This window comes from Tauraco erythrolophus, chromosome 9 (assembly GCF_009769465.1).
Source record: "Tauraco erythrolophus isolate bTauEry1 chromosome 9, bTauEry1.pri, whole genome shotgun sequence".
Classification (NCBI taxonomy): Eukaryota; Metazoa; Chordata; class Aves; order Musophagiformes; family Musophagidae; genus Tauraco; species Tauraco erythrolophus.
Genome location: NC_141473.1, coordinates 17,731,370 through 17,757,308, shown reverse-complemented (window position 1 = coordinate 17,757,308; position 25,939 = coordinate 17,731,370). Strand labels below are relative to the sequence as shown.

The 25,939-nt window shown below is 37.1% G+C and overlaps 1 protein-coding gene across 1 annotated transcript in view; it reads right to left on the bottom strand.

Annotated features, from left to right (window-relative positions):
* The window catches only part of BLNK (B cell linker), a 109,456-nt gene extending 84,233 nt beyond the window's left edge, over positions 1-25,223 (bottom strand). The window contains exons 1-2 of the mRNA XM_086616423.1: positions 25,149-25,223; positions 20,956-21,018 (exon numbers count right to left, since the gene is read on the bottom strand). Of these exons, the coding sequence (XP_086472549.1) occupies positions 20,956-21,018; positions 25,149-25,223 (138 nt within the window). The remainder of the gene's footprint in view (positions 1-20,955; positions 21,019-25,148) is intronic.
* Between the last annotated feature and the right edge of the window lie 716 nt (positions 25,224-25,939).

The following is a 25,939-nucleotide window of genomic DNA, read 5'->3' as shown; positions in this document are numbered from 1 at the left end:
ATCTAGGAGAGCCCTGAAGGATTAGTATGAGTTTGGAAAGGTTGAATTTTGATGTGAATGAGAGTGAGAAGATTCCTTTGACTTTATGATAAACAAACATTCTGTGTTGCCAGATTAAGCTGTCAATATCTGGGCAGTAAAGACGCATGTAAGGCGAAAGTCTTGTCATTACATCACAATAATGCTGAGTTACATTCTGTAACATTGCCAGTTCTGAGTGTGGACTGGTTTGGAGAGGTTTGCTGTGGAATGAGTTGTTGCTTTTTGTGGGGATGTGTATATACATATATTTGAAGATAATATTGTATAATGAGCTTGACATCCTCCTAATTTTCTTCATTTTTTTTTCGGGTGGAGTAAAGACTTAGATTTACTTAATGTAAAGCAATTTCATGTTCTTATGGCAAAGGAAATGCATAATATATTAAAAAAGCTCTATATTCAATATGACCAACCTTATGTTAAGACCTGTTTATGTTTATGGAATCTGGGATTGACAAAAAGACCTGCAAGAAGCCAGAATTAGGAGGAATCTATAGCTATGTTTTTAACTTCTGAGAGACAAAAATTTCAAGTGTAAATAAAAATTATCTACATTTAGGCAGGCAATATGAGTAAAAATTTGAAAAATCATATAATTGTAATAAGCCATGTTAGTGATATCCCCTATTAACTGGCAAAGTAGACTATCTGTAATTAGTCAGAGAAGATAAAGTATTTCTTAGTAATAATGTCCTTATCAGATATAAAAATATCTTTATGGAGTAAGAATAAGATCTCAGTGCTGGCCTTTAGAAACACAGCCTGAGCTATAGACTTTTGCCAGTGATATCTGGCAAAAACTGTCAGAGTGCCTCAGACTAAGTAAATAATGGAATAAATACATAGTGGAAAATGTTTAGATTTTTTTTCTTAGATAAAGGAGAACTATGCCCCACAGGGGGGGAAAAGCAGAAGAGAAGAAGGTATATAAAATTTGGAATCTTTAAAATTAAAGGCCAGTCCAGAAAGAATGGCATAATAAAGAAATATGTTTCTATTGTGAACAGAGAATTACTATTTTCAAGGTATTTATCCATTTTAAAGTGTATAAAACTGACATCTAGTGGTAGCAAGAGCACTTGTGTGTGTGAAGGGGCTTTATCATGAGACCAGTTTGCAAAGCAGATTAACAAGTTGTAACTATACTGCATACTAAAATTGCAATTTCCTGTACTTTAGCCAGACTGAAATCTTATTTTGTTGTGTTACAGAGCCTTTCAAATTAGATCTTGGTCTTTTTAGTAATGGCTCACATATAATACAAAATGGTGGTGTCTGTTCGTCTCTATGATGGACTCTTACTAGCAAAGTGTCATCCTGATGAACAGCTTCATTTGAGAGGAAAAGGTTGGAAGGGGTGTTAGGATTATAATATCCCATCCAAAATGCTGAGGATAAGGGTTAAAGAATCTCAACAGGGTCACTAAGGGAATTTTTCAGAAGCTATCAATTCTAGACCTGTTATGAATAAACAAGAAAAGTCAAACTTCAGAGCTGTGATGCATGTCTCAAGCGTGGCATACTCACAAGTGTAAGTTCTCTGGGAGAGGAAGCAAGACTTTATGGCCAAAACTGAGATCTCACATGAATTCAAGCAAGGTGTGCAGGGTCTGAATCAATAAAGTGTATAGGCATGTGCTTAAATCATTCTCACTGAAGACAAGAGGATATGTTCATTTGCTGAGATCTGTGCTGAGCTGTTTTGCTGAGTCATGATTGATATCCTAATTTCTCATTCAGAATTCTATTCAAATAGCATTTTAAAAAATATTTTTCTTTTCTATTTTCTTCCGTGTTTTGTCTAGCTTATTCTGATTTTAGTGTCTTTGAAGAAAAAACCCTTGCTAAAACTGTGATACCTACTCCAATGAGGCTTTAATTTAGCTTTGCCTCCAGTGCTATTATATACATAATGGATAAATTACTACTAAAGAGGGAAAAAAGGAGCAAAGCTAAGTGAAAATGTAATATTATTTTTAAAATTATTTAAAAATATGGATTATGGATGCCATATCTATTGTCAAAGTATGCAATTTAAAATGAACATAGAAAAATTTAAAAGCACGATTCAAATCAATCTTCCAGATAAAGTGAGAGATCAGAAGGCTGAGTGCAGGCAGAGACAAATCTGAAGAAAGAAGAAAATGAAATGTGTTTCAGTGAAAATGTAATTAGAAGTGGGCAAAAATAAACGATGATTTATTTGTTTTTTAAATTCTCTTATTTTTTCAGGTTTGGCACTTTGCGGCAAAAATTGTCAAAATATATTGGCCAATTTTTGACTGTAAATGTTTCTTTTACAATCTTCTCAGTTCATAACTGTTGTAAATACTTAGAGGTAAAAAATGTTGGTAGCATTAATTCTAGTGAAACGTAGCTCTGTGTAGTTTCAAGGCTGAGGTGAATCATGCTATGGTGCCTCTATCGTTCCATCTCTGTGACTTTCAAAACATGGTGGATCGTATTTGTTGAACACAAATGTTGATATTCTGCAGTGAAACTAAAGCCACAGTTATAGAAATGGTATAAGGAACAGCTGCTGTCATTTCAGATCAGTGAGCCTACTGCTCTGATGTGAAAGCAGAGATGACCAGCAATCCTGCTCGTTGCAGAGCTGCTCCGTAGGGACAAGATTAGTTGTTAAATTGTGCCAGCCAGAGCTGGGTGATGCAGCCTTATCTATCCTGAGCTGGTAATCCAGCACAGGTGCTTAACAGTTCTAATATACTTCTGACCTTTCAAGTCTGAGTGTGGGAGGGGCTGCAATGACACGGGGTCCATTGCTATGTGCAGTCACTCTGGCTTTGTCTGCACTCTGTACTGCTTGGACACTGGTGACTTTCCAAAGTGGGGAAAGCATAAGGATTAGTCATGCTAATAGTGCTAGAATTGTTGATATACATGATATCTCTAAGATTTCACAGCAGCTATCAGTGCATTTGGGCTATATGAGACCTCACATAGTAAAAATGAAGCTGTGGTAGCAGTGGTAGTAGCAAGGGAATATATTCTGGAAATGCTTGGTGTAAAAAGGACTGTTGGGGACGGGTTTCTTGGTCTACTGTAGATTTGTCAGCCATCAGGAAGTGCTGATGGTCCTCAGGCATGGTTTTAGTTAAACAAAACTGCTCATCTAACGTTGTGTTACTAAAAGCTGTGTTCAACATGCTCTGCGAGTTCGAGGTCCAGGTGTTTATTATGCAGAAAGGAACAGCAGAGTATGTTACATTCCTTAGGACAATCAGGACTACTTTAGAACTGTTGATGGATATCTGTTTGTAGTATCGCTGCTCTATCATCTCAAGTGAAAACCATGTTTCTTAATGAATGATTTGATTAGGTTTAATATGCATTTAATTACTGTATGGTTTTGCCAGAACTCCAAGGCTGAGGAGTCTGTACCATACCCTGCTGCATTTATTTAACTGTTGAGATGCTAGAAACTTGATTTTTTTTCTTTGAGATAAAGATATTTTCCTGTGATAGTAGCTCAGTGAATGCCTGTGGTTTACATTATTTCAAGGAAACTGTCTTTTGCAATAGTACCTAAAGTGCACACGTTTAAGCTTAACCTTTTTTGCTTTGAAAGAGCACCAATGAAAGATTAAACTGGTTGATCTTTTGTTTTTGCATATGCTATGAGTGGGTTTGCCTACGATTTATCTGTCTATGACCTAGGGTTTCCAGCCCATTCTATACTCCAGGAGCTACTTGCTCACACTTGCTTATCCAAGACTTTTTTGAAACTGTCGTATTCAGTCTCACATACTGAATGAATGGTCCCCTCCCTGAAAGCTGGCTGCAGAAATAGCTTTGGTCTAAGACAGTAAAGCTTGATCTGCAACATAAATCTGTCTTTAGTGCATGCAATGTGAAAGTTCATGTTATTTTTCCTAGAATGTGGGTATCCCCATTAGTCTTAGGCTGACCTGATGGAAAGATGAGAGGTTTCCAAGATTCTTTTAAAAATTATACTGTCTTCCTCACTGACAGTGTAATGATCTGTGGGCTGAGCTCTATATTTGCATATCCTTATTGAAAGGACACTTACTGGAACACAGAAAATAAAACCACTTCCCATATCTTTATAGTAATGTACTGCTAAATGCTTAAGCAAATTAAAATAGGCTTTAGTGTCTGAAAAAGGAAGCAAGTCACCACATACAGAAATAACAACTATGACCACTAGATATCTAGCCTCAGCAAAAACCAGCAGAGGTTGCTGCTGATGTGGACTGCAAGATTAGGAAGTCTGATTTCTTCTTTTTGAGATAAGAATTCAGAAGAGTCGGCTGAAAGTCTTCTAGCAGAACCATTTACCTCTTAAAATGCTTCCTTGAATACGTCAGTTTGTTTTGAGGACTCCTTTCACTTCATCAATGATTAACAATGTATAAAAAATTTTAGTAAAGTTGAATCAATTTATTTTGATGTTTTTAATATAAGGTACAAGGTCTAAAGGAGGCATGTCAGTGCTACTGCTTTAGTGGTTCAAAAGCATTTTATTTTTACTTTTATGGGAAATTTACAACTATTGATTCTGATTCAGAACAAAGGGAAATACTGAAGTGTCAGAAGTTCTATTTTTGACCACATCTAGGAATTAATGGCCTGGAAAATATTTCTAGTCTGTAGTCAAGATAGCAGTGACCTGCGATCTCCAAGAAATGGGATGTCCTGCATGGGGCTCTGCTGGAAGCAGAACTGGAGCATTAGGAATTGGCCTTTTACCAGGACTCAACCCAAGGTGAGAATGCACTATGCTGTTGACCAGTTTGGGACCCAGTTTAATAGTGACATCGAACAGGATTTGCACTGTCAGCTTCTCTTAATAATCTTGCCCTTCGACAGGGCTGAACCACGTCTGAGGCCAGACTAGTCTGGGTTTGCGTGAAATTTTTCACTGGAGCTGTGTTTTTCACAGCTGTGTTACACCTCCTGGAGAGGTGTATTCTCTGGGCACTCTGCCTCCTTTGTCTCCTGCATGCCGTCACCAGCACTTGTGTGGTGAGCTGGATTAGGGAAATGATCTGGCTGAAAAATGACGATGCGAAAAACCAAGTTGCCAGCTGGCAAAAACCTTGATGCACTGCCTTTGTGGCCAAGTGAGAGCTAGTGCTAGCAAAAGCGTGTGTGTGTTGGGAATGGGAACGCATGGAAAAGGTGGAATGGGGAGCATTGCCCCTTTAACTGTCCCTTCAGTTAATCTAGTTTGCTTGCTGAAGAAATTGAGGGAGGCAAGTGCTAACATGGTTTTAGTGGTGGCGTTTTCAGTATTTGAGTATTGACTTAGTAGGAAGAGTACTGCCTTGGAACGGCGGCAGAGGCTGTCTCGGTGGCAGACACTGTGTGCTACACTGAAAAACAAAAGTTCTCTCTATTTTCTTTGTATTAGGAGTTTCCATCCTGCTGTCATGAGGGAGACTGAAAATGACAACAGGAAATAGCACAGCAGGAATCAATTCTCAGGTCACTGATAGGTGAGACTGGCAAGGACCCTTGTTACTTGGGGAAAGTGAAGTCATAATCCTACTTAAATGCTGCTCTGTGGGACAAATAATTGTATACAGAGGCTCCACAGGTCTCTCAGGCTGCTGGGAGCAATGGGATCAATCTTGGAGAATCCCAGAAAGTGGGGGACTTTGGGCCTCCAGCTCTCCCCTGCTGGTCAAGGGCCTGGGAAAAGTGCAGAAGTGCTCCCTGCTGACACTGCCTGCAGAAGCAGCTGCCTTCCGCTCTCCTGCATCTGGACAAAACCCAGTAATTCTAACAAGAAGTGCTGGGAAATAGCTAAGCCTGAAAAGGCTGTACAGAAGGGGTGTAAGAATAGTCTCACCTCTCAGAGCAAATGCTATGGCAGTAGTGGTCAGTAATCTTAAGAGAGCAGTCTTAAAAGCAAAACCTATACATTAAAGTATGCTTGAAAGATCATATGCATAATTGTGAACACATAACATTTCATCGAGGGAATTTAGAAGTAGCTAATCTTAATGATAAGAGTAAGTGCCCTTGCTGAATCTGAAAGCAGATGTGACTTTGTACATTCCTGGTAGCTGGAAGGGGCGAGGCCGAAGATGACTAGTATAGTATTAACCAGTGCTTACCAGCGAGGAAACAAGCTTTAGCCAAGTACTTCCTGAGAAAATTTCTACAAAGAAGTTAAGGATATTTGATTTAAACATCCCCTTCAGTTTTCCCACTCTGGAAATTTGAAAGACAGCCTGTAAATATAACACTCCCTCCCTCACACCCCTACTACCTTTCTGGGATGCCATAAGATGTGTTAGTGCGCTTAAATGGTTTGACTGGAGTCTCTTCTGGTCCAATGCAATAAGCAGTATCTTTGGTCAGTGCATCATGTCTGATGCTACTGCTGCTTCCGGATGATAGATTGTGTGGGGACAGCTAAAAAAGGTAAAGATTAACTTAATTTGAGAGGCTTGATTTCCTTTTACTTTAGCGATCATGAGCTGAGCAGTTATGATGCCAGTTAGAAAGAAGCAAAGGAAAAGGTGCTTTGAATGTTTCTCATCTCCTCTCTTCTTACATGGAACTTTAACAGTATAACTACCCATTTGTCAGTGATGTATGTGTATCTATTACACGTTAAGCTACTAGTTGCATTTCAGATAAAGGAGGTTGTTTTGCATACAGGACTCCATATATTAGGTGAAATAAAGTTCCTGGTGTTCGTGTGTGTGTTTCCCTGCAGAATATCAGCACACAAATGATCTAATTTGTGTGTCTTTTCTACTTCCATATTGCTGCTTGGTCTTTACACAAACTTTTGTTTATTTGGATTTTATGCTTGATCTGAGTACTTATGTAAAGTCTGGGGCACTCAGTGTGTGTGTTTGTTCCCTGCCCTCTCAGCACTATGAATCTTCAAAAATGTAAATACCAGTGTTTTCTCTAACATTTGATGTTAGCCAAATAAGCCCATATCTACATCTGAAGTTATCAAACTTTTAAGTATTCAGGCTATATAATCCTTCTTTTAGTATGTTGTACATTGATTTTATACCATTAGACACTGTTTGGGAATGGATATGAAACATTTTCTTTTCACTCTTTCTTGAAGTGACCCTAGTTATTTGTGAACAAAGCATTAAAAAGTGGGTTATAAAAATAAGGCCAAATGTCATTGAAATTACTGTGCCACTATGTATAAGCACACATGAATCTCTCTTAGAAAAGTATTTCTACCAATTTTAAAAATTTATTACAGAGAATAGCAACTGTGGTTCTTGCAGTGCAAGGAATAGCAGGGTATGTATTTAAAATGTCTAAAAATAAATATTTTTTTTCAAGGTTTTACAAGTCAATAACCTAACATGTTGTTGAGAACCACGATTAAATGCATATAAGAAATACCATGTTTCCACTGAGGTACAGGCACTGTTTCCTTTCCTGGCAGTGCCTGAAACATTAACTTTTGAATTTCAGTCTGGTACCATGTGACCATTTTGGAATAGTATCTCTTTAAATCTGTTAGCAAGCTTGTGCAGAGTTCAGAGTAGGAGGAGAAAGGAAAACAAGCCTATTTTCTTTGAGAAAAGTTGTGCTTTGAAAGCTACTGAAAGTTTTGGAATGTTAAGACAAACCAGCTGAGATACATTAATGGTTGAAGAACAAGAGAAGAGGTCAAAACTGTACATGCAAATGTCCTTTCACATCCTAGTAATATCTGAAGATTCACATGGTTTCAAAAATAAGCTCATTCCATTGATACAATACACATATTTGCTACCAGTTCTCATATTAGCCTGTCATTATGATGGTATCTGAAAGCCAGTGATATTTATGCTGGCACAAAAGAGACTAATATGTTAATTTTAAATTAATCTCCCAACCCCAGTTGCCCGGTATGTGGGAGTAGTTTCTTTGTAGGGAAAAGTCACTGCTGGTTGACTTTCTCTCCCTTTTTCACCCCTCAACTATTGTCTAATACTGAAATTTAACTTAGAGTGAATATTTCCATTTTTGCTTGCATGCCATTTAAAATGGTTTAATCGAGGTTTTAAGCCAATTTACAGTGCAGAGTGACTGTCAGGTACTGTTGTCTTCATGCAGAAACAAACCAGAAATCGAATGAACATTGAGCATTAATATAAAAATCATATTCTGCTCTCTAAATGATTTGATGGATTTGTGAAAGGCAAGACGTAGTAGTGGACAATAAGATATAACAACCATCCTTACAACTGGGTACGTACACTTGTAAAACGGGAAAACAACACAGAGAAAAATATCTGAGTTTTGATATGAGTTGACTAATTAAATATCAAATGTGGACAAATTTTACATGTATATTAGAAGGTAATCCACCACTGTGTTGAAAGGTTTGTAATGAGTCCCGTATCAATGTGAATTCAGTCCTTTTTAAGTGATCACAGGCAAAATGAAGTAACTTCATTGGATTAAAGCAGTCAATTTTGATTACATGTTTCCTTCAGATATCAATAAATATTGTAAGTACTATTTGTCAGCATGGCTTTCCGAATTCACTTTAGTGACTAAAGCTACTTCAATTATAGGATACAACTACTTATAGCTATTTCTGGTGCAATTAAAATGTAAAAGCCATTTCCTTAATAAATTGGGAGCCACAGAATGGGTGGTGTTGCTAAATCTGTTTCATCTTCACTTATTTTTCTCAGTATTAGAGGGGAGGGAAGAGCAGGTTTTACACTTCAGATGTGCAGACTTATATAAACAAAACTAATTTAGAAATTTCTCCTTATAAATTAATGAAATAATAATGATGTGCACCTCCTGCGTAAACCTAAACAAAAGTGTTGTATTTCTACTCCAGAAAAGTAAAGCATTAATTGAAAAAAGTCTTTCTTCATTTCCTGTAGTACACACTGACTCTACTTTTTACATGCGACTGTATTTACCCAGCCATGTAACAAACCTGCATAGTATGACCAGGTGCCATCTGAAGTACTTGAAAGTATTTGTTTTTTTCTCATTTTCCTGTATTGCATGACCTGCCAAGTAAAAGAACCTGGCATTTTCCATTCTAAAATGAAGACTGCTTCCCACTGTTATCTGTATGTGAGAGTGAATTTGCAACTCATTCAGGTGATTGTGATGGATATTGGGATAGTTGTTGACCTTCTGACTGATGGCTGTGCTTATGTGGAGTGTCTGTAGATCTGGATACCATTTAGTACGAACAAAGTGGCTCTATTTGGCTTTACCTGATTAAAATTTCCAGTATTTCATGAATAAAATATTATTCATGAATAGTGGTTACTTCAAACTGAAGCTCAATAAAGGCAAAATCGTATTCAAGAAATTCTTGGCCTTGGAACTATATTTCATGTTATATTTTGGAAATCCAACAATTGACTGCAAATGTCAGATTATACTCATTTTTATCTGTGCTGCCCATGTGGATGTTTCTCCCATTTGGAACTAATGTGGTGCTTTGGGTTATGAAGAAAACCATAGGAAAATATGAAAAAAAAATCTCCTATAACCTAACTGTTGAGTTACTCAGTTTATCTTCCTGAATTTATTCATGCACACAATCACAAAAATCCTTCAAGACCCAACAGAAAATGTAGCACTACACTGTAAAGTTCAAGAGTACTTAATTGGATAGGGAAAAGGAAGAAAATATAGTACCATAAATAATGGATGGAAAAATTCTAAAAAAGACTCAATTTTTTGGCGGAAGACTTTCTGTTGGGAAAGTGTATTTGCTATGACCAAATATAACCTAAGGGCTTTGGGTATGATACCCTCATTCTTACAGATTTCATTTGCTTTTCTTCCTATTACCTCTTTAAAATTCAAAGCTGTGTTTGTACAGATACATTTCAGATACTCTGAACCACCTGAATTAAAAGCATTCAGGTAAGAGGCTGAGGTTTTGAGGGTTTTGAGTTTATTCCAGTGAAGAGTCTCCTTTGCTTACAACATGATGTTGGCACATATAGACATTTTTCTAATCTGTCTGGGTACTGTAGCATATAAAAAAGCAATCTAATGCGCAGATGAAGTGTTGCATTTTCCCCTTCACAGGAAACTAGGGATTCAGGGCAAATGTCAACGTTTTCCTTGGGTAGTTCTGAGCAAGTAAAATAGGTTGTGAGCTATAAATATCAAATACACAGTTGTGATCTAATGTCTCTATGTTTGTGTTTTGTGGTTTTTTTTTTTACAAAAACATTCTACAACCTGAATAGTTATTTCTGTCTTAATCTACATTCAGATGGTTAAGCACCCTGCCTACTTGTATTATGCTGATCAGATCTTGCAGACTGGGACTTTTGAGTAAGTTTATTGGAAAAATCAAGTTTTTCCTCTATCAGGGTATCATACCATGACAGATCAACTCAGGGCATTTGTAAGGCCCTGGGTATTTTAATAGTTGTCAATCTTAACGTTTTTTAATGACTATGTTGCAACAGCTACAGACAGTTAACACCTTTTAAAAATGTAGATTGCATTGAATTAGCAAGGGGCAAAATAGTTAAATGCTTAAGCCAAAAGGCCCAGTGACACAGGAACAGTGGAGAAAATTAAAAAAAAGTACAGAAACAAAATAAAAGCATTCTACAGCAGGTCTCAAAAATATTAATTAGCAATTTAAAATATATTCCCTGAGAATTTTGTGCCTATCTGTTTACTAATGCAAGCTCAAATACTACAGGTATTAATACTTACAGAAAACCAAGTACCCTGCAAGTAGAAGCTGTGCTTCTGAAATTGATACATTAATATGACTTTTGCATAGATTTTGCCCTTCAGAGGCCTAAAATATATGAAATGGTTGAAATTCTAAGCACTGTTTTTGTGAGACCTCTGGGAATTCTAATTTCTTTCCAGCATGCCTTTCTAAGCGCCAGCGTGTGGTGTGGTTTTTCAGCAACGCAAACTTCAAGCCAGATTCCCTAATGCTGAAGTCTGTGCTTATGCACAGATTTGGCACTGGGAAAACTCCCTAATGAAAGATCTCTGCAATTGTATTTGTATGTTTTTTGGGTTGCGGGTTGTTTTTTTGTTGTGTGTTTTTTTTTAATGTAGGCAAATTCGGTGGGGTTTTAGATATGGAAAGATTGATAAATATTTTAATAATGTTCTCTGAGCCATTCTAGGAATGACTGCAAGTTTTCCTTGCTCTTAACAGTATGTTGATAACTGACAGGTTGTGCAAGCCATCTGCTGATCATTTTAAATTAAAGACAGTATTACATTGAGATTTAACATTCACTACATTTGTAGCAACCTATAGGTTTGCTGATACTGTTTTGTTTGCTTCCCCCTTCCCCTCCCTGCCCCCAACATCATGCTTATTCTGAGCAGATGGCGTCATGTAAAGGAAATCAGGATGGCTTCACTTGACTGAGGGAAACCCCCTGACACTTAGTAACTTGGTCTTCATCCACCCCTGTTTCTTGTTTCTGTAAATTTGCGTTGCAGACACTGTAGATTTTCATTTTAGCTGTGTTAAGCTTTTTAATACAGCCATAACGGCTCAGTCAGCATTAGCAAAATGTGCTCAGGTTACTGTGGGTTACATCTAGCTCTTAGGTTACAAGTGTGTTTATGTGAGAAATTTGCCGGCAGAACCATCCTGGCATAATCATCCTCATGTAACACCCCTGTGGATGTCTTGTTGGGAATAACAGTGTACTTTTTTGCTTTAGTTTATGTCACTTTATATTTAGTAGCTTTATAGTAGCAGATAGTATCCAGACAGAGTTAGAAGCTGTTGCAATAAAAACCTACTTCTTTCTTTGCTCTTTTGGGAAATTCAAGTTGCTTTAATTTTTTTTTCTTTCATTTCTGCAATCAGGACTCCAATTAATTCTACTTTGATCCAACAGGAATAGTGGCTTGAAATGTATCTGCTTGGAAATTTATCCCATTTTGGCGCTAGCATCACCCAGTATTCCAAATTGCATTTTAATATTTGGAGCCTTTCCAGGTTCTTTCTGTTTGGAATAGAAACTTAGGCTAAAGCTACCTATATTATGTGATGCAATCCTGTATTTACATCGAAAATTGATGAAGTCCCCCCTTTCTGAACCCACTGGAAATAAACAACTTGTATCTTCAGACTTTGCCTGGTCTGTTCCTAAGATGCCCTTTCTCCCTGCTACATCGTCTGGTTCTCGCAGGATTTCCTTGTTTTTAGCGGAATTTGACATATTCACCTTTCTAAACCAACAGAGCCCTAAGAGTTGTCCCTCTCTTAAAAAGACTCTTTTACAACATTGATTTTTACCCTTGTTCATGCTTTCTTATGAGAATCAATAATATTCAGTTGGTTTTAGTCTTTGCTGCAGAAAGAAGTATTTTCCCAGAAACTCTCAGAAATATCTTCCAGGCTAAGAGCACTGTGGTTCCCCTCATCAACAAGGCAGTCAAATCAGTGCAAGTGCATTATCCTTAGGAACTCCTGGTTTAATTAGATTGAGATTGCATCTGCTTCAAACTTCCTGTCAACTTTTCATTTTTATGATGTTCAGGAATGATAGTTACGAGTTAGTCTGGCCAGTGAGGTCCAGACATATATAACCTATTGTCCTCACTGCTGTATTTCTGTTACATGATCACTAGTTTTCCAGTATTTCTTTTTACACTTAAAAAAAGATACTACCTAGGGTAACTCTACAGCCATTATAAATTGATGTTGTAAGAATCAATTTTCTTATAAATTAAAATTTATAGTTATAAAAAAAGATTCCTGAGAAAGAAAGTGGACCCAAAATGAACATAAATTCTTTACTGTTTCCCTCATTGTGTTAGAGATGTGAAATGTCATATAGATGCAAGACCAGCAAAATCAGATGGGTTTAGGCTTTTCCTTCTGTGGACACACTGTTAACCTCCTGATTAATTTTCAGCTTTGCTTTCATGTCTCTTGTATCTGCAATTTTTAATGTAACATACCCGTTCACAGAACCAGCATATTGTTGATAAAATGACTTTACGCATAACTGCTGTGGATGTACTGTAGGAGCAAAAGAGATTTTTCTTTTTAAAATCTATAATCTTTCAGTCATTTTGGGTTCATAAGAAACAATATTTACAGAAGGAAATTGTACTTGCAAATTGATTTGTGTTCCCACTGGTTAGTTCAGGTCTTTCTCATTCTTCTGTGGAAAAAAAGTATTTTAATTTTTAAAAGCCAAGTGCTCCTGAAATACTTGTGTTCACGAACTTTATGTTCTTCCACTCTGACAGAAGGCTAGAGTATGAATCTTATAAATGTGGCTTAGTCTAAATCTGTATCTCTGGGGAATTATCACTGATTGTTACAATTTAGTTCTTTGTTAATAGAAAAGCATAAAGTATAACTTCCTCAAATACTTCTACAAGCCACAGTCAGCTAATGCTTTCCAACTGCTCTGTCTTTAGTGGCATTCAGACAAACTGAGACAAAACCGTCTACAGTTGTCTAGTTTGGTAGCTATGCATTGCTGGAGATGCAGCTATCAGTGTGTAATGGCAAATTTGGTCCACTCTTACATGTGCATATATATGTGTAAGTACTTTTAGTAGGAAAAGTATGTATTGGGAGAAGAGAAATCTTGCTGTCTTTTCTGCTTTAGATATTTTGCTGACTTCCTGTGGGACTTGCTTACTGAAACTTACAATTACTTCATTAAATAATCTTTATGTAACTTACAATATGCCTTTGTCTACTAACAATTTTTCTGTGGGTTTTGTTTTGTGTGTGTTGTTTTTCCCCTAAGGTCAGTCTTGTACAGAAGATAAACAATGAAAAAAAAGAACTTGGCATTTCAATATCAGTTTCCCACATTCACCTGCCTTTTCAAGGATAAAATAAGAGAATTAGGAATTTATAGCCCTGTATTGGAAACAGCTAATATGAAAGCAGAAGGACTAAATTGTGACGTTTTAGGGACTCTGGAAGATTTCTGAACTGGTTAGCAGCTGGTGTCTAACAATGGGAGAGTGATTATAGTTTCTGGCTAGATTTTTAAAAATGACTAATGATTTTAGGCCTTAGTGTTGTGAAGTTCCAACTTGCACACACTCTAAAAGCTCCTGATTTTTAGGAAGGAAGGAATACAAAAGCACCCAAAATGATTCTTTAAATCACAAATGTCTCTAAAGACAATTTCCTAAAATGATCTTGTGCATTTGTATAACCCGGATGTTTGAATAAAGCAGAAACAGGAGGAAGTTCAAAATTGGAAAGCCTGAGACTGTGTGGAGTTTTTCTATTTTTCAGCTCAGGGCTTACAAAGTCAATGTTGGAAACTATGACACAATGGCTTAAAAATTTCCACAACTTCTCACATTTTTTTTAAGGTTCCTTCGATTTGAAAGGTCTACAAAATTTGAAGGATGTTTTTAATAACATTTAAAACTATCAGTAAACTTTAAGAACAAAGAATTCTGCATCAAATTATATTCATTTAATCCATGTTTAATGTAATTATGAATAATTTGACAGAATTTGATTGGATCGTTGTGTGCTGGAGCTTAAAGACTGGAAAGCAGACAAGCACTTCCCATCATTCGCAGCTACTGCGTAGAACAAATTTATGTTCAAATCATTTCTGGCAGCAGCATTTGGAATCTGAATAGAAATGTTCTGTCACAGAAAAAAAATTAAGGGGCCACTCCTGCAATGAATACATGAGGATTTCTTACTACAGGATTACATTGTTAGGTCATGGCATTAGACAGTTTTATTAAGTTGCTTTTGAGATATTTGAAAGCACTTAGCAAGAAAATAATTTGAAAAGCATGAATATAAATTCAGTTTCTAAGCTAATATTCATGGGAATCTGGTGATAATGATGTTTGACTTTGTATTAGTCTAATATTTTCTTTTGAGCATTTTCTTTACTAATATTGATATATTTTGAAATTCATAAGTTGATGGCTAAAATCACTGGTGTTCTTATGTGTCAGATAATGATGCACAGCTTCGTGGTGCCCTAGATTTCAGAAAGTATATCTACATTCTGTAACCTATCTTCGTATTTTGAAGAATAAGTATGCAATTTTTGCTTTTACTTTACAGATGCCTTATGCTTTGTTGAAGATACATGAATATGTAATGCCCTTGCACCTTAATTGAAGATGATTGATAAGCAGCAGATGTGATAAGCTGTGAAATATCTCCCTTTTAGCCTTCATCTCTTTAAGGTCACTCTTTGATTCTAGTTACTTTACATGTTTAACAACATTTGCCTCCTTTTATGGTATGTTCTTACTATTTTCTTCTTTTTGAAATGACTGTAAGTACCTGTGAATCTGCTTTTAGAAAGAGTTGCCTACTTGGTTAGAAACAGCAAGAAACAGAACCAAACCGCTCCCTACTTGATGGCCAATGATGTTCAGGGTGACCTAGGAAGCTGTTGCTAACTGTCCCTTTGCTGGCAGCCCCCCTGCATCACTCTACAAGAACCGCTGGCTGCTGGGGGCAAAGATTGCACTTCTCTGCTCTTTGTAACATTTCTTGCCCTCTGTTTCATTGCTTGGCATCCATCTCCCCTGAGGAGAAACTATTTTCAGTTTTTACCTGCCTTGAGAAACTTTCATTTTAAGCAGCTTTATTTTAAACAGTATTTTCAAAGTCTGTAAAGCACTTGCTATAGGGATAGGTGCAGAAATCACTTATCTGCACAAAAGAGTTTGAGCTCTTAAGGTGCCTGGCTCCTACCACTATCTAGGCGCTTCATCGGGAAAGTGAGCACAGAGCCTGTAGAAATATCTAGAAATGGAGGTGTTTCTGAAAAAATAACTTTTGTATCTGAGCCAGCTCAGCTGCCTCTGATGGGGAACCTCTACAGCTGAGAAGGATGAAAATGAGGAAAGGCCCTAAGACTGTGAATCAATGAGAAATGTCAGCAGGAGAAATCTCCTTTCATGATCTGTAGGACCTAATTGAGGAGCAAAGGGTAGGAGGAGCCTGGCTAAAAGCCAAGCAGAAGCAAAGCAGTAGGTGTTGGAAGACATCTAAAGCAAGGATGTGTAAAGGGGGGAGAGCAAAGAGTGTCTCATGCCCCACAAAGTGTGTTGGGGAAAGAAGGGGGTGTATGTGCCAGATGATAGGTAAATGTGAATAGGAGAAAGGAATGTCAGAGAAATAGAAATTGTGCAAAAAGACAACTAAATTAATGCAGTTACGTGGCCTAATCTTGCCAAAGGCAGGACAAACAATGCCCATGTCACTTTTATGCACAAAATGCTAGTATTGAGGTGTTTTATGTGATTGTAAAAAAAGCTTTTTTATGATTTTCTGAGATAAGTGGTATACTTTTCAACCCTATCTGTGGAATTGTGGCATTCAGCTGTCAACAGCCAGCCTGAGAGTGTGACTCAACAGTACTTGCAACTTGCATCATGTTTCTCTGGACCTCACTCGTACACGAAGGTTTCTAGGCTTGCCTGATACCTGGGGAAAACACTGAAAGAGTTTTTTTGGCCCTTTCCCAGAAGAATCAGGTTATAAAGAAGTACTTAGCAAGCTTCTTATTTCTGTTGTTTAATTTTCTTATTTTTGTTGTTTATGTAGGACCTAGAAAACTTTTTTCCTCTCTCTGGAAACTCAAGGTATTCATGGTTCAAATTTTATTTGTAAAACTAAGTATACAGAGATAGATGTTAGATCTAATTGAACAGAACCTGATGCTGCTTAGCTCTTTCCTAACAGATATCCAAGCAGCCAAAATCAATTTTAATCTGACCTTCCACCTATTCCCCTACCCCATGCTGCTAAAACACACTGACGGTATTGGAAAACGCTCTCTTAGCTGAAACTGGGGAGGTGATTTAAGGCTTGTGGAACTCTGCAGCATTCAGAAAGTGACAGAGAAGCTCTAGGTGTGGTGTGCTTGGTTGTTGTGGTCACTAGAGAAAGCAGATGTGGTTCCTGTCCTTTCCTGTCTGCTGCTTCTGCATTGCAGGGATGGGAAGCAGCATGCAAGTGGGAGGATAGTTGCTTTTTCTCAGTAGCAGGGCAGACATAAATGAATGTCAAAGTACAGCCCCAGTGAATTGAACCTGGCAAGCTCTGGCGGTGCTTTACACTGGTAGCGAGGCACAAATCTCCCACAGGAAGACGTAGTTTCCACTCTCTAAATAAAAAAACCCACTAGTGAAGAAAATGGGACTGGTTTTCTCCAAGGCACTCATATTTCAGCCCTGTGATTCAAAACACATTTCGAAATAGCAAGAAAGAGGAGAAATACACGAAAGTTGTTTAGAATCAATGTCTGACCATTTTGCTATGTTTGAGATTTCTTTTAGTAAATTTCTATACACAAATCCAGTAAGAGAGTCTACCTTTTTTCATTTCTGAAGTTCAGGTCAAAATTCACTGTTTTTAGATCTTTTTCAGTCTGTCAATGGGAATTCAAAACAGAATTTAAAAGAAAAAATCAGACAAGCAACCTACTCTTAGAGGGAACTGAAAAGCAGAGTACAGTGTAGCAAGTTCAGACATTAAAAAGCAAAAGAGGATATAATATGCTCTGTGCAATGCAGCTGTGGCTAAATGCTGATTTGCACATTAGGACTAGATTAGTGTCGTTCAGATGTGACCTGCATATTGAGTAACTATCACAAGTATAGTACTATTGGTAAAAAATGAAACTGCACGGTACACTTCAGATCTAATATACCACCCTGTTGCATTCCTAGATTCCACAGAAGTGTAAAGGAAGAGCTATTACTTCTAAATTTTTATAAAATGCATGTATTTTTTTCCTATAAAAGATCAATTTGATATTCAGCATGTTTATAAAACAGAATATAATATTGCTATAAAAGTGATTATCTTTTAGCCACTTGAAGACAAGAAATATTCAAAGAAATGACAATATAAATGTTGATTACTGTATTTCTATTCCAAAACCAGTCAAAATTGATTTACGGTGTTGTGGCCAACTTATCACACAGCATGTGGCTACAGCGCCTGCATGACTTGACTTTGAACATTTTAAACTTCAAAAAGACATTAGTATTGATAAATTCGTCTGATTCACTTTCAAATAAAATGTAATTTGCATTTGATGTGAAGGATACATCACACAGGAAGCCCCCCTAAGAAGTTTTGTGTTAGTTAAATGGTGAGCTTTAGGATGATTATTTTCTGCAGGGTAATTATTTTCCCTAACTTTTGACAACATTTTTTCTTTGGAAAAATTAAGATGATGAGTGTCCTTGCTGAAACCACATGGGAAGCAGAGGCACAGCTGGTGCGTTGGTGCTTATATCCTGTGCAAACGTGCAGCACGCTGGCTGCATGCGTTGCTTTCCAGGAAATGTACCTGCCAGCACCAGAGGGATATTGCCTCTCCGGATTTTGGCATATCTCACTAATACAAAAAGCCTGTAAGGTGTCAGTGGCATGGCAAGGAAGTAGAGTTTTGGGGCAGACTGGAGGAGTTGTAAGATGAGATGAAGGAGGGCTTGTCTGAGAAATGGTAAGAGCTGCTGGCAGGCGTCGAGTTGGCTCTGCTCGGGCTGTGCTCTCAGCCCTCACAGGCACTCTTATGTGCTTTCTGCAGCAACATCCATGGATGGAAGACAGTTTTTCAGATCATGCAAAGGTAAAAGAGGGATTTGTGCCTCTCTGCATGTGCAGTGGTGGGAATGTTCACTAAATTCACATGGCAGGCTAGAAGGAACTTTTTGTCCAGTGATACCTAACAGGTCTCATAGCAAAACCAGATCTGGATCTAAATATCCATCTAACATTGGGTAGACACGTAGAAACGCTGCACGTACATCATGAGATCTACACATGTGCATAATGTCCCTATGGACACATGTATAGTGGTAAACTTGTATTTTCTTTTTAAAAAATATTAATACATGAAGGTAAACCTGCCACTCCTATTTAGTAGATGGCATCAGGCTTGTTCAAGTGTTTTCTGTTTTATGATTTGGTTTGGGTTTTTTCTGTTCACTGTTGTCTAGTGATGGCCAGCTTTTCTCTAGTGACTTTTAGCTCAATGTCCAAAGGTGATACTGAACTTCTGTTAAGACTTTGAGTGTAGTGATGTAAATCATATGCCTCTTACAACTGAGTGATAAACTGAGATGCAAAATCTAAGGTTCTTGTCAAAGATAATAAACAGACACAGTAAGATAATCAGGATTTTAGAATTTTGTATAACAAGACACCTCTACACAAACCAGTAGATTCAGTTAGGGCATCATGCTTTAAGTGAAGCTGACAGACTCGGATTTTCTGAGTGGAAATGTATACCTTAGCCATGTGGTTACTCTGTCATATATTGTCAAGGTGGATCGATTAAGGGCATGCTGTCCAAATGAGACACCTTGTAACAAAGAAGGAACTTTGCACTCCTAGAATAGTAAAGATTTCTTATACTAGGATAGGATCTTGGAATAAAAAAGTGGGCTATTGATTTAATTACTTACAAGTTAATATACATAATAGCTTGTACATAGGAGAACAGCATCTTGCAGTTACTCAAATATTGCTATTAATGATAGCAAAATATAGGTTCTTGAATCATTACTTTTTTAGAATTCTGTTTTAAGTGTACCTTGTTACAGATTTATCATGTTGACAGTGCTACTGAACAACTCAATTAAAGAAGACATGAAAGCTGTAGGAAGCTTACTACTGGTGTGCAAGATGTGTCTCATTTTCTCTACAATGCCATCAAAAATGGATGTTGCTCATTGTATCACACATGCTGCCATGTTTCCTGCAGTGCGAAATAATCTTAAAGATGTGCTAAAGAGAATACATAGTTTGGTAGAATATACTAGCAAATGCTTTCATTTTTAATCACATTGCTTTTTTAAATTTTTGTATCGCAGACCATCACCAAAGATCATCCATTGTTCCCCTTGCTTTTTTCACTTGTGTTTTGACTAGCTTACCACTAATGTCTGAAAATATCTCATATCCTTTTACACTGCTGCTGTACAGTTTTACTTTGAGCAGGCACAAGAAGCCAACGTGTTCCCCCTTGGCTTTGACTTCACCCCCTCACATCCAGTGGTGGGGATAGATTACAGCACTTATAGTGATTCAATTTATAATGCACAAATGGGACAGGAATCAGTCAATCAGTCTGTATTTGACAGCTTTGTTAGCCCTACTATGCTAGGATGAACTATTAGTAAAACGCAATTTTACTCCATGGCCATGCAGTTTTAAACAAAGTGAACCTGCATGCACCTGAGTAGCTGCGGTCTAATAAATCACTTTGCAGGATTGAAGCCCTTGTTAACATAAACAGCAGATACAATCCTGATGCATCTGGGAAACAGTTTTGTTGAGCAGTCAAGTGTCAACCCAACATAATTCCTCTGCAGTGCATAAATACATTATAACAATTATTTTACCTTTAAAATAGATCTTAAAGGTCTAAAAGTAAAGGTCTCAAAGTAAACTTCAATAACTACATAAATGTAATTAGTGGCAGAGGAATCAGTCCGGTTCAAGGAGTTATTCTGTTCCTCTCTTCTAATTAGTTGCAATCAATTAACAACACTTCTATGCAAAAAATTATACAGAAGTCAACAGAGGAAGTTACCAGCTTGTTTTCAGACATTGTTCATGATATCGGTAAACTTTTATCATAAAATTCATGTAGAATTCTGTACTAGTAAATGTCCTTAATTATGCAATTTTTATGAAAAAGCTTTTGCATAAACAATGGTTTCAAAGTATATATTTTCTTTAAAAAAGCCTAAACTCCTCTAAGTCGTATTTCATGAGACATTCCCTGCCACAGTTGTGCTCTAATGGCTGATTCTACATATCTGCACTTTCTGTGGAGTGGGAGAAGGGCTGGCTGGGATTTCTGTCGTGTAGTGGAGTTCCGAGAAGGACAATGTCAGATTATTTTCTGGCGCTGTAAGGAATACAAGCCTCACGCTGAAATATGCTTGAATGATAACTCTTATGAAATATTTGCTTACCAAGAAATGAGATCCATTCATGCCCAGTTTTTCTACAACCACAGCAGATTCAGGCATTCCAAACTGAGGGGAGGGAAAAAATAGAATTATTACAATAGTATGAAACTTGACATTTGTAAACAAAACTAATTAATGTTTCCATGCTCAAATACTTGAGTTTGTGGAAATCTTTATATTATTTGACATGGATAATTAGAAAAAGAATATTGGACAGAATCACGGTAATGCTTAGAAATAGGTAGTGACTTCCACATAAGAGACAAGACACAGTACTACCTCTTTCTTAGGAAGAAAGATCACAGGGGATAAGGGCTGATAAAATTGTGAGTGGAGTAGACAAGATGAAATTAAGAAGCAGCAAGTGTAACATAAATGGAGCAAGGAGCTCAACAGAAATACGCTGTGGAACTTTAATTGCTCTGGGATAAGAGAAGGCCAGCATTAGAAACAGGTTAAAAGGTAGCTTGTGACAAAAGTCCATCAGTAGCTGTGCAATCACCTCAGGAAATGGTTATATCATTGACTGCTGGAAAATGAAGGCTATATAAGAGAAAGCTCTGTTGTCACCTGCCTGTTTACCAGCCCTCTGTACGCACATGGCTTCAGCAGCAAATGTTGGGGCTAAATGCGTCTTGTAGTTCCCGTGACAGAGGGGCATTGCTGGAAAGAATTCAGGTTCAAAATCAGGATTTCTGTTCTGTAGCATCATTGTAGTGGTGGTGTTTTTTAAGCAAGTTGGTGTTGATTATAAAATAAAATGAAACAGGAATATCCAGAAGTCGTTTTCTTTATGACAGAAACAAAATAGTAATTTGGAAAAAAAATGAACACATTGGATTTCCTTTGTTAAAAAGTAGTAAGGAATGGAGCAGGGCTGCAGATGTCCTAAAAAATCTCACTGTGTTAGATGGTTTAGCCTGGCTTTTCAAAGAAATTACAGTTAAGCATGGAAAGTGGAAAAAAATTTAGAAGTCTTTTATTTAACAATGTACCACTCTTGAAATGAGTTTGAGTGTTTGTAATGCTTAGGTGTAAATTTCTGTAGCAGTAATCACCAACTCAGACGCTAACAGAGAAATATTAATGGAAAAGAAATTGCTCTCGTAGAAATATTTATGTGGCTTTTCTAATGTAATTTTTTATTTCTAGAATATTTAAAACTGATCACTTAACATTCAAAGTGTATTTTATCTGTTTTTTTATATGAAAATTTCATGTTGAGACATATAATCAGACAGTTTGGCCTATAAGTCAATATGCTTGAGTTTATAAATTGTTCTTTTATGCTATGATTGGGAGAGTGCAGCTTGTTTGCAGTATGGAATAGATCACAATTCAAAGGAGAGAGTTGCTGTGGGTGTTGGACCAATGAATGGTTGTGGGTTGTGTTAATTTGCCATCAGTTGCACAGATGATGGTGGAGAGGAAAGAACCAAGGTAATGCATAGTTTCTGTTCTTGGTGTTTGCCTATCTATTCCTAGTTATTGGCTCTATTCCAGTCATTGGCTTTTGATGAGCTGTTTTTGTGCTTTGCCTTACGCTGTTCTTATTAAAGTGTATAACTTTTGTGTAAGGGAAAATTTGATCTTTTTATGTAGTTAGCTTGTCAGACAAGCAGACGTCTCACTACTGGTGTTTAGGGGTGACCACTGAACCTTTCATTTTCTTACAAATACATTAACTCCATAGCATTAAGATCAGTACTGAGGGGAGGGACTAGGCTACATGGCAAGTGGAGACTAAGTAGATAAACTCTGAATGCAACATGGAATATCTCAGTGTTGTTGCAATAATTGCATAGATGCAAGGTAATAGGGAAGTACATGCAGATGACTAACAGATTTCCATTATTATCTTCACTTATTTATGAAGAAAAAAGCAAAATCAATAGCGTTAATAATTTTTTTAGTAGTGATGTTATTGATTTTATACAAAATGCCTTTTATGAGGCTGGAAACACTTTGCAGAATGGCTAGTGAATAACTTCTGTACTTATGACACACAAAAATCTGTTTTGGAAACATCATTAAGACTGTTAAAGTTAGGGAAATGCTAAAATTGCACTGTACATATATATGTTATAGTACCAACCTCAGTATACCTCTTCTAGAAGACCCAGCCTCACTCACAGTGCATAAAGGCTTATGTGACTTTACTGAACTGATGTTCGATATATTGTGTTGTGTTCAGTACTCGCTGATTGTCTGCTGTCTTGTACACCTGTACTGCACAGTATTCAAACCTCTGAAGGTTCTGTTCCCAGAATGATATTTCTTTTTTTATGTTCTGAGTTGTTCTTCAGCACTCTTTTTAAAATTGTCTAAGTGCTTCAGAAACATTAATTCACTGCTTTTTCTAAGACAACCCTATGAGATGAGTACTCTATTAGTAAGGGGAGTTGAGGTGCATGAGAAATAGAACTCATAAAGTATCCAGTGGTTTTGGATGCCTGACTACTGCTATTTAGGATCTGCGAGATATACATAAATATTTGCATATTAAGTATTTTGGCATTTTTACCTTCTGAGCAGAGCTGCCACTGTGGTTGCAACTCTCACCACTTCTGCAAATCATAGCCTGGAATTTCAAGTCAAGCACTCAGGAAATGTCGTATTTTTTCTGGGTGACTTGCATGACTTCAAGTAAAAATGCTGAGCTGGGGCAGTGGCAGAATCTTCTGTTTCAAGGCAGAGTTGAATCAACATTACCATGAATTCATTCTCTCTTTTTCAGCAAGTCCTGGACTTGTGCACCTTACAGTTTCTGTAATGGCCCAGAGTAGTGCACAAAACATACATGTTTCTCTGCATTGAAAGAGGCAGGTTTTTGTGAATGGAAAAGGTAGCACACGAAGAGGCAAATACAGACTGCCATAATGTGTATGTAAAAAGGGGCAAATTCAGGTTACAGAGGTAATCCCACTTCTGGCATTTTTAACATTAAGTGCTTGTTTCTGCAACCTTAAGAGCATTAGTTTCATTATTGCTTGTTTCTGCAACCTTAAGAGCATTAGTTTCATTATTTTAGGGTTCATGTACTTGTATGCCCAGTCTCTGGCAGGGATCCAGCCTAGCCCCTGGCACGCTGGCTGACTGTGGAAAGGATGGTAGTATCTGGCGCTCAGGAGTGCTGGTAGTGGAAGTTGAACAGCTCTGTACAAGGTGGCTGCAGGCAAATGGCTGCTACTCCCCAGTGCTAGTCTCTGATATGCAGAATTCCTTGAAAAAGATGGTATGCTCCTTCAGTTGAAAAGGATGAGAAACCTTCATCAGAAGAAATTCTCACTGTTGGTGTAAAGCAGGTGCTTCTACAGTTACAAGTAGGATGAGTTCTATATATAAAATTATATAGAGAAACTTGCATTAAGAAAACCATAAGGAAATGTAAAATGAGGTTTTGTATCACAGTGCAGTGAATGGACTTTATTGTGTAAGTTACAGGTAGCAGTCTAAAACCCGAGTCATAGTAGTCAGTAAGTTACAAGGAATAACCTGCTATCAAAAAAAGTATACAGCATGGAGGATATATTTTAAATGTCTTGGAGGAGATTATTCAAGTAGTGAACCAATGACTGAAGGCAAGCTTTGAATATTTTGTGAAATTCAGATTATTTTATATGTACTAGAAAGGACATTGCGTAACTAGGAAAGGTTCAAGCAGACAAAGAACTGATTTTAAAAAAAACCCTCAAAACTCAAGTACCTTAAACTTAAGAAACATCTAGCAATTACTGTGGGCATGTATGCATTGAGAATAAAAGATGAACAGTATATCCTTATTGACAAGCTGTAAATTTTAAAGTGATATTCAAATATAAAATCTAGACCCACTTTCAGTGAAATGGTTATTTCTTCCCAGCGGGAAATGAATTCAGGCATGAAATACCTTTTCTATTATAAGAAATATCCCCGTGAGCAAACGTTTTTATATGATTTGCCACGTAGGAGATCTTAGCTAGCAGCTTCTACCATGAATTAAATTTCTAGAAAACCCAGGAGAGCACCAAGAAACTCACGTAATACTATTAAGTATAAATTCTTGGGAGTGACAATTGCTGACTAATCCATTTTCAGTACTTTTGAATGTCTGTGCTAGATTTAGGATAAGATCTGTTTTTCAAAGATAAATCCAGTAAGACCTGCTAGCTGAATATAGACTGGACTTTCTAAAGTATTACATATACTTTCAGTACCTGTCTTAGGAGATCTGCAACTTGAAAAGCTGTCCAGTTCTCAAATTCCTCTTGAGCTGGTAGTTTTGTGGCCATATTGCTATCCAGGGAGAAAGATTTGATCTGTAGGAGTAAAACTGAACCGTTGCTTCACTGTTTTTACTGAGCTGCTGTAGAAATCCTAGGAGGAAGTACTTTTTACAACTTTTTTCCTGTTTGCTCACTTAAAGTGAACGCCTATAAAGACTGATTTAGGAAGTACCGATATTCTTCTATGAGTGACTCTTTCCAGTATAAGGAAACTAAGTTACTGTATCGACATATGCATATATCTGTCATTACTGAGATCAGTTAAACAAATTCTGCTGGAAATCAGTGTATAAAGTATTTCTGAGTCATCAGCATCTTAGATGTTTAAATATGGAAGCTATTTTTCATATCTGTTACAAAAACAATTAGTGATAGCTGTTTCTTGCCTACCTTGAACTCCTTGATCCAGTTGCTTAGATCTGCCTCCAGATTGCATTTGACTTGCTTGTGGGTTTTGGCATACTGCGCTGTGGTGTTTAGACAGAAAAAGTAGAGCTCAGTTGCAGAACTTTTACTTCCATATTGTCACATCACGTAATCTCATTCTTTGTGCCAAATCTGGGCATCATACTTTTGCGCTTAAGTAAATCACTCAATTACTCTAAGGTGATGTATGATCTAAAGTTTTGGAGGGTTGTGGGTGGTGTGGTTTTTTTTTCCCATTTCTTCCTTCTGTCATTATTATTACTGCTAAAGAACAAATGGTCAACAAATTCGTTCCA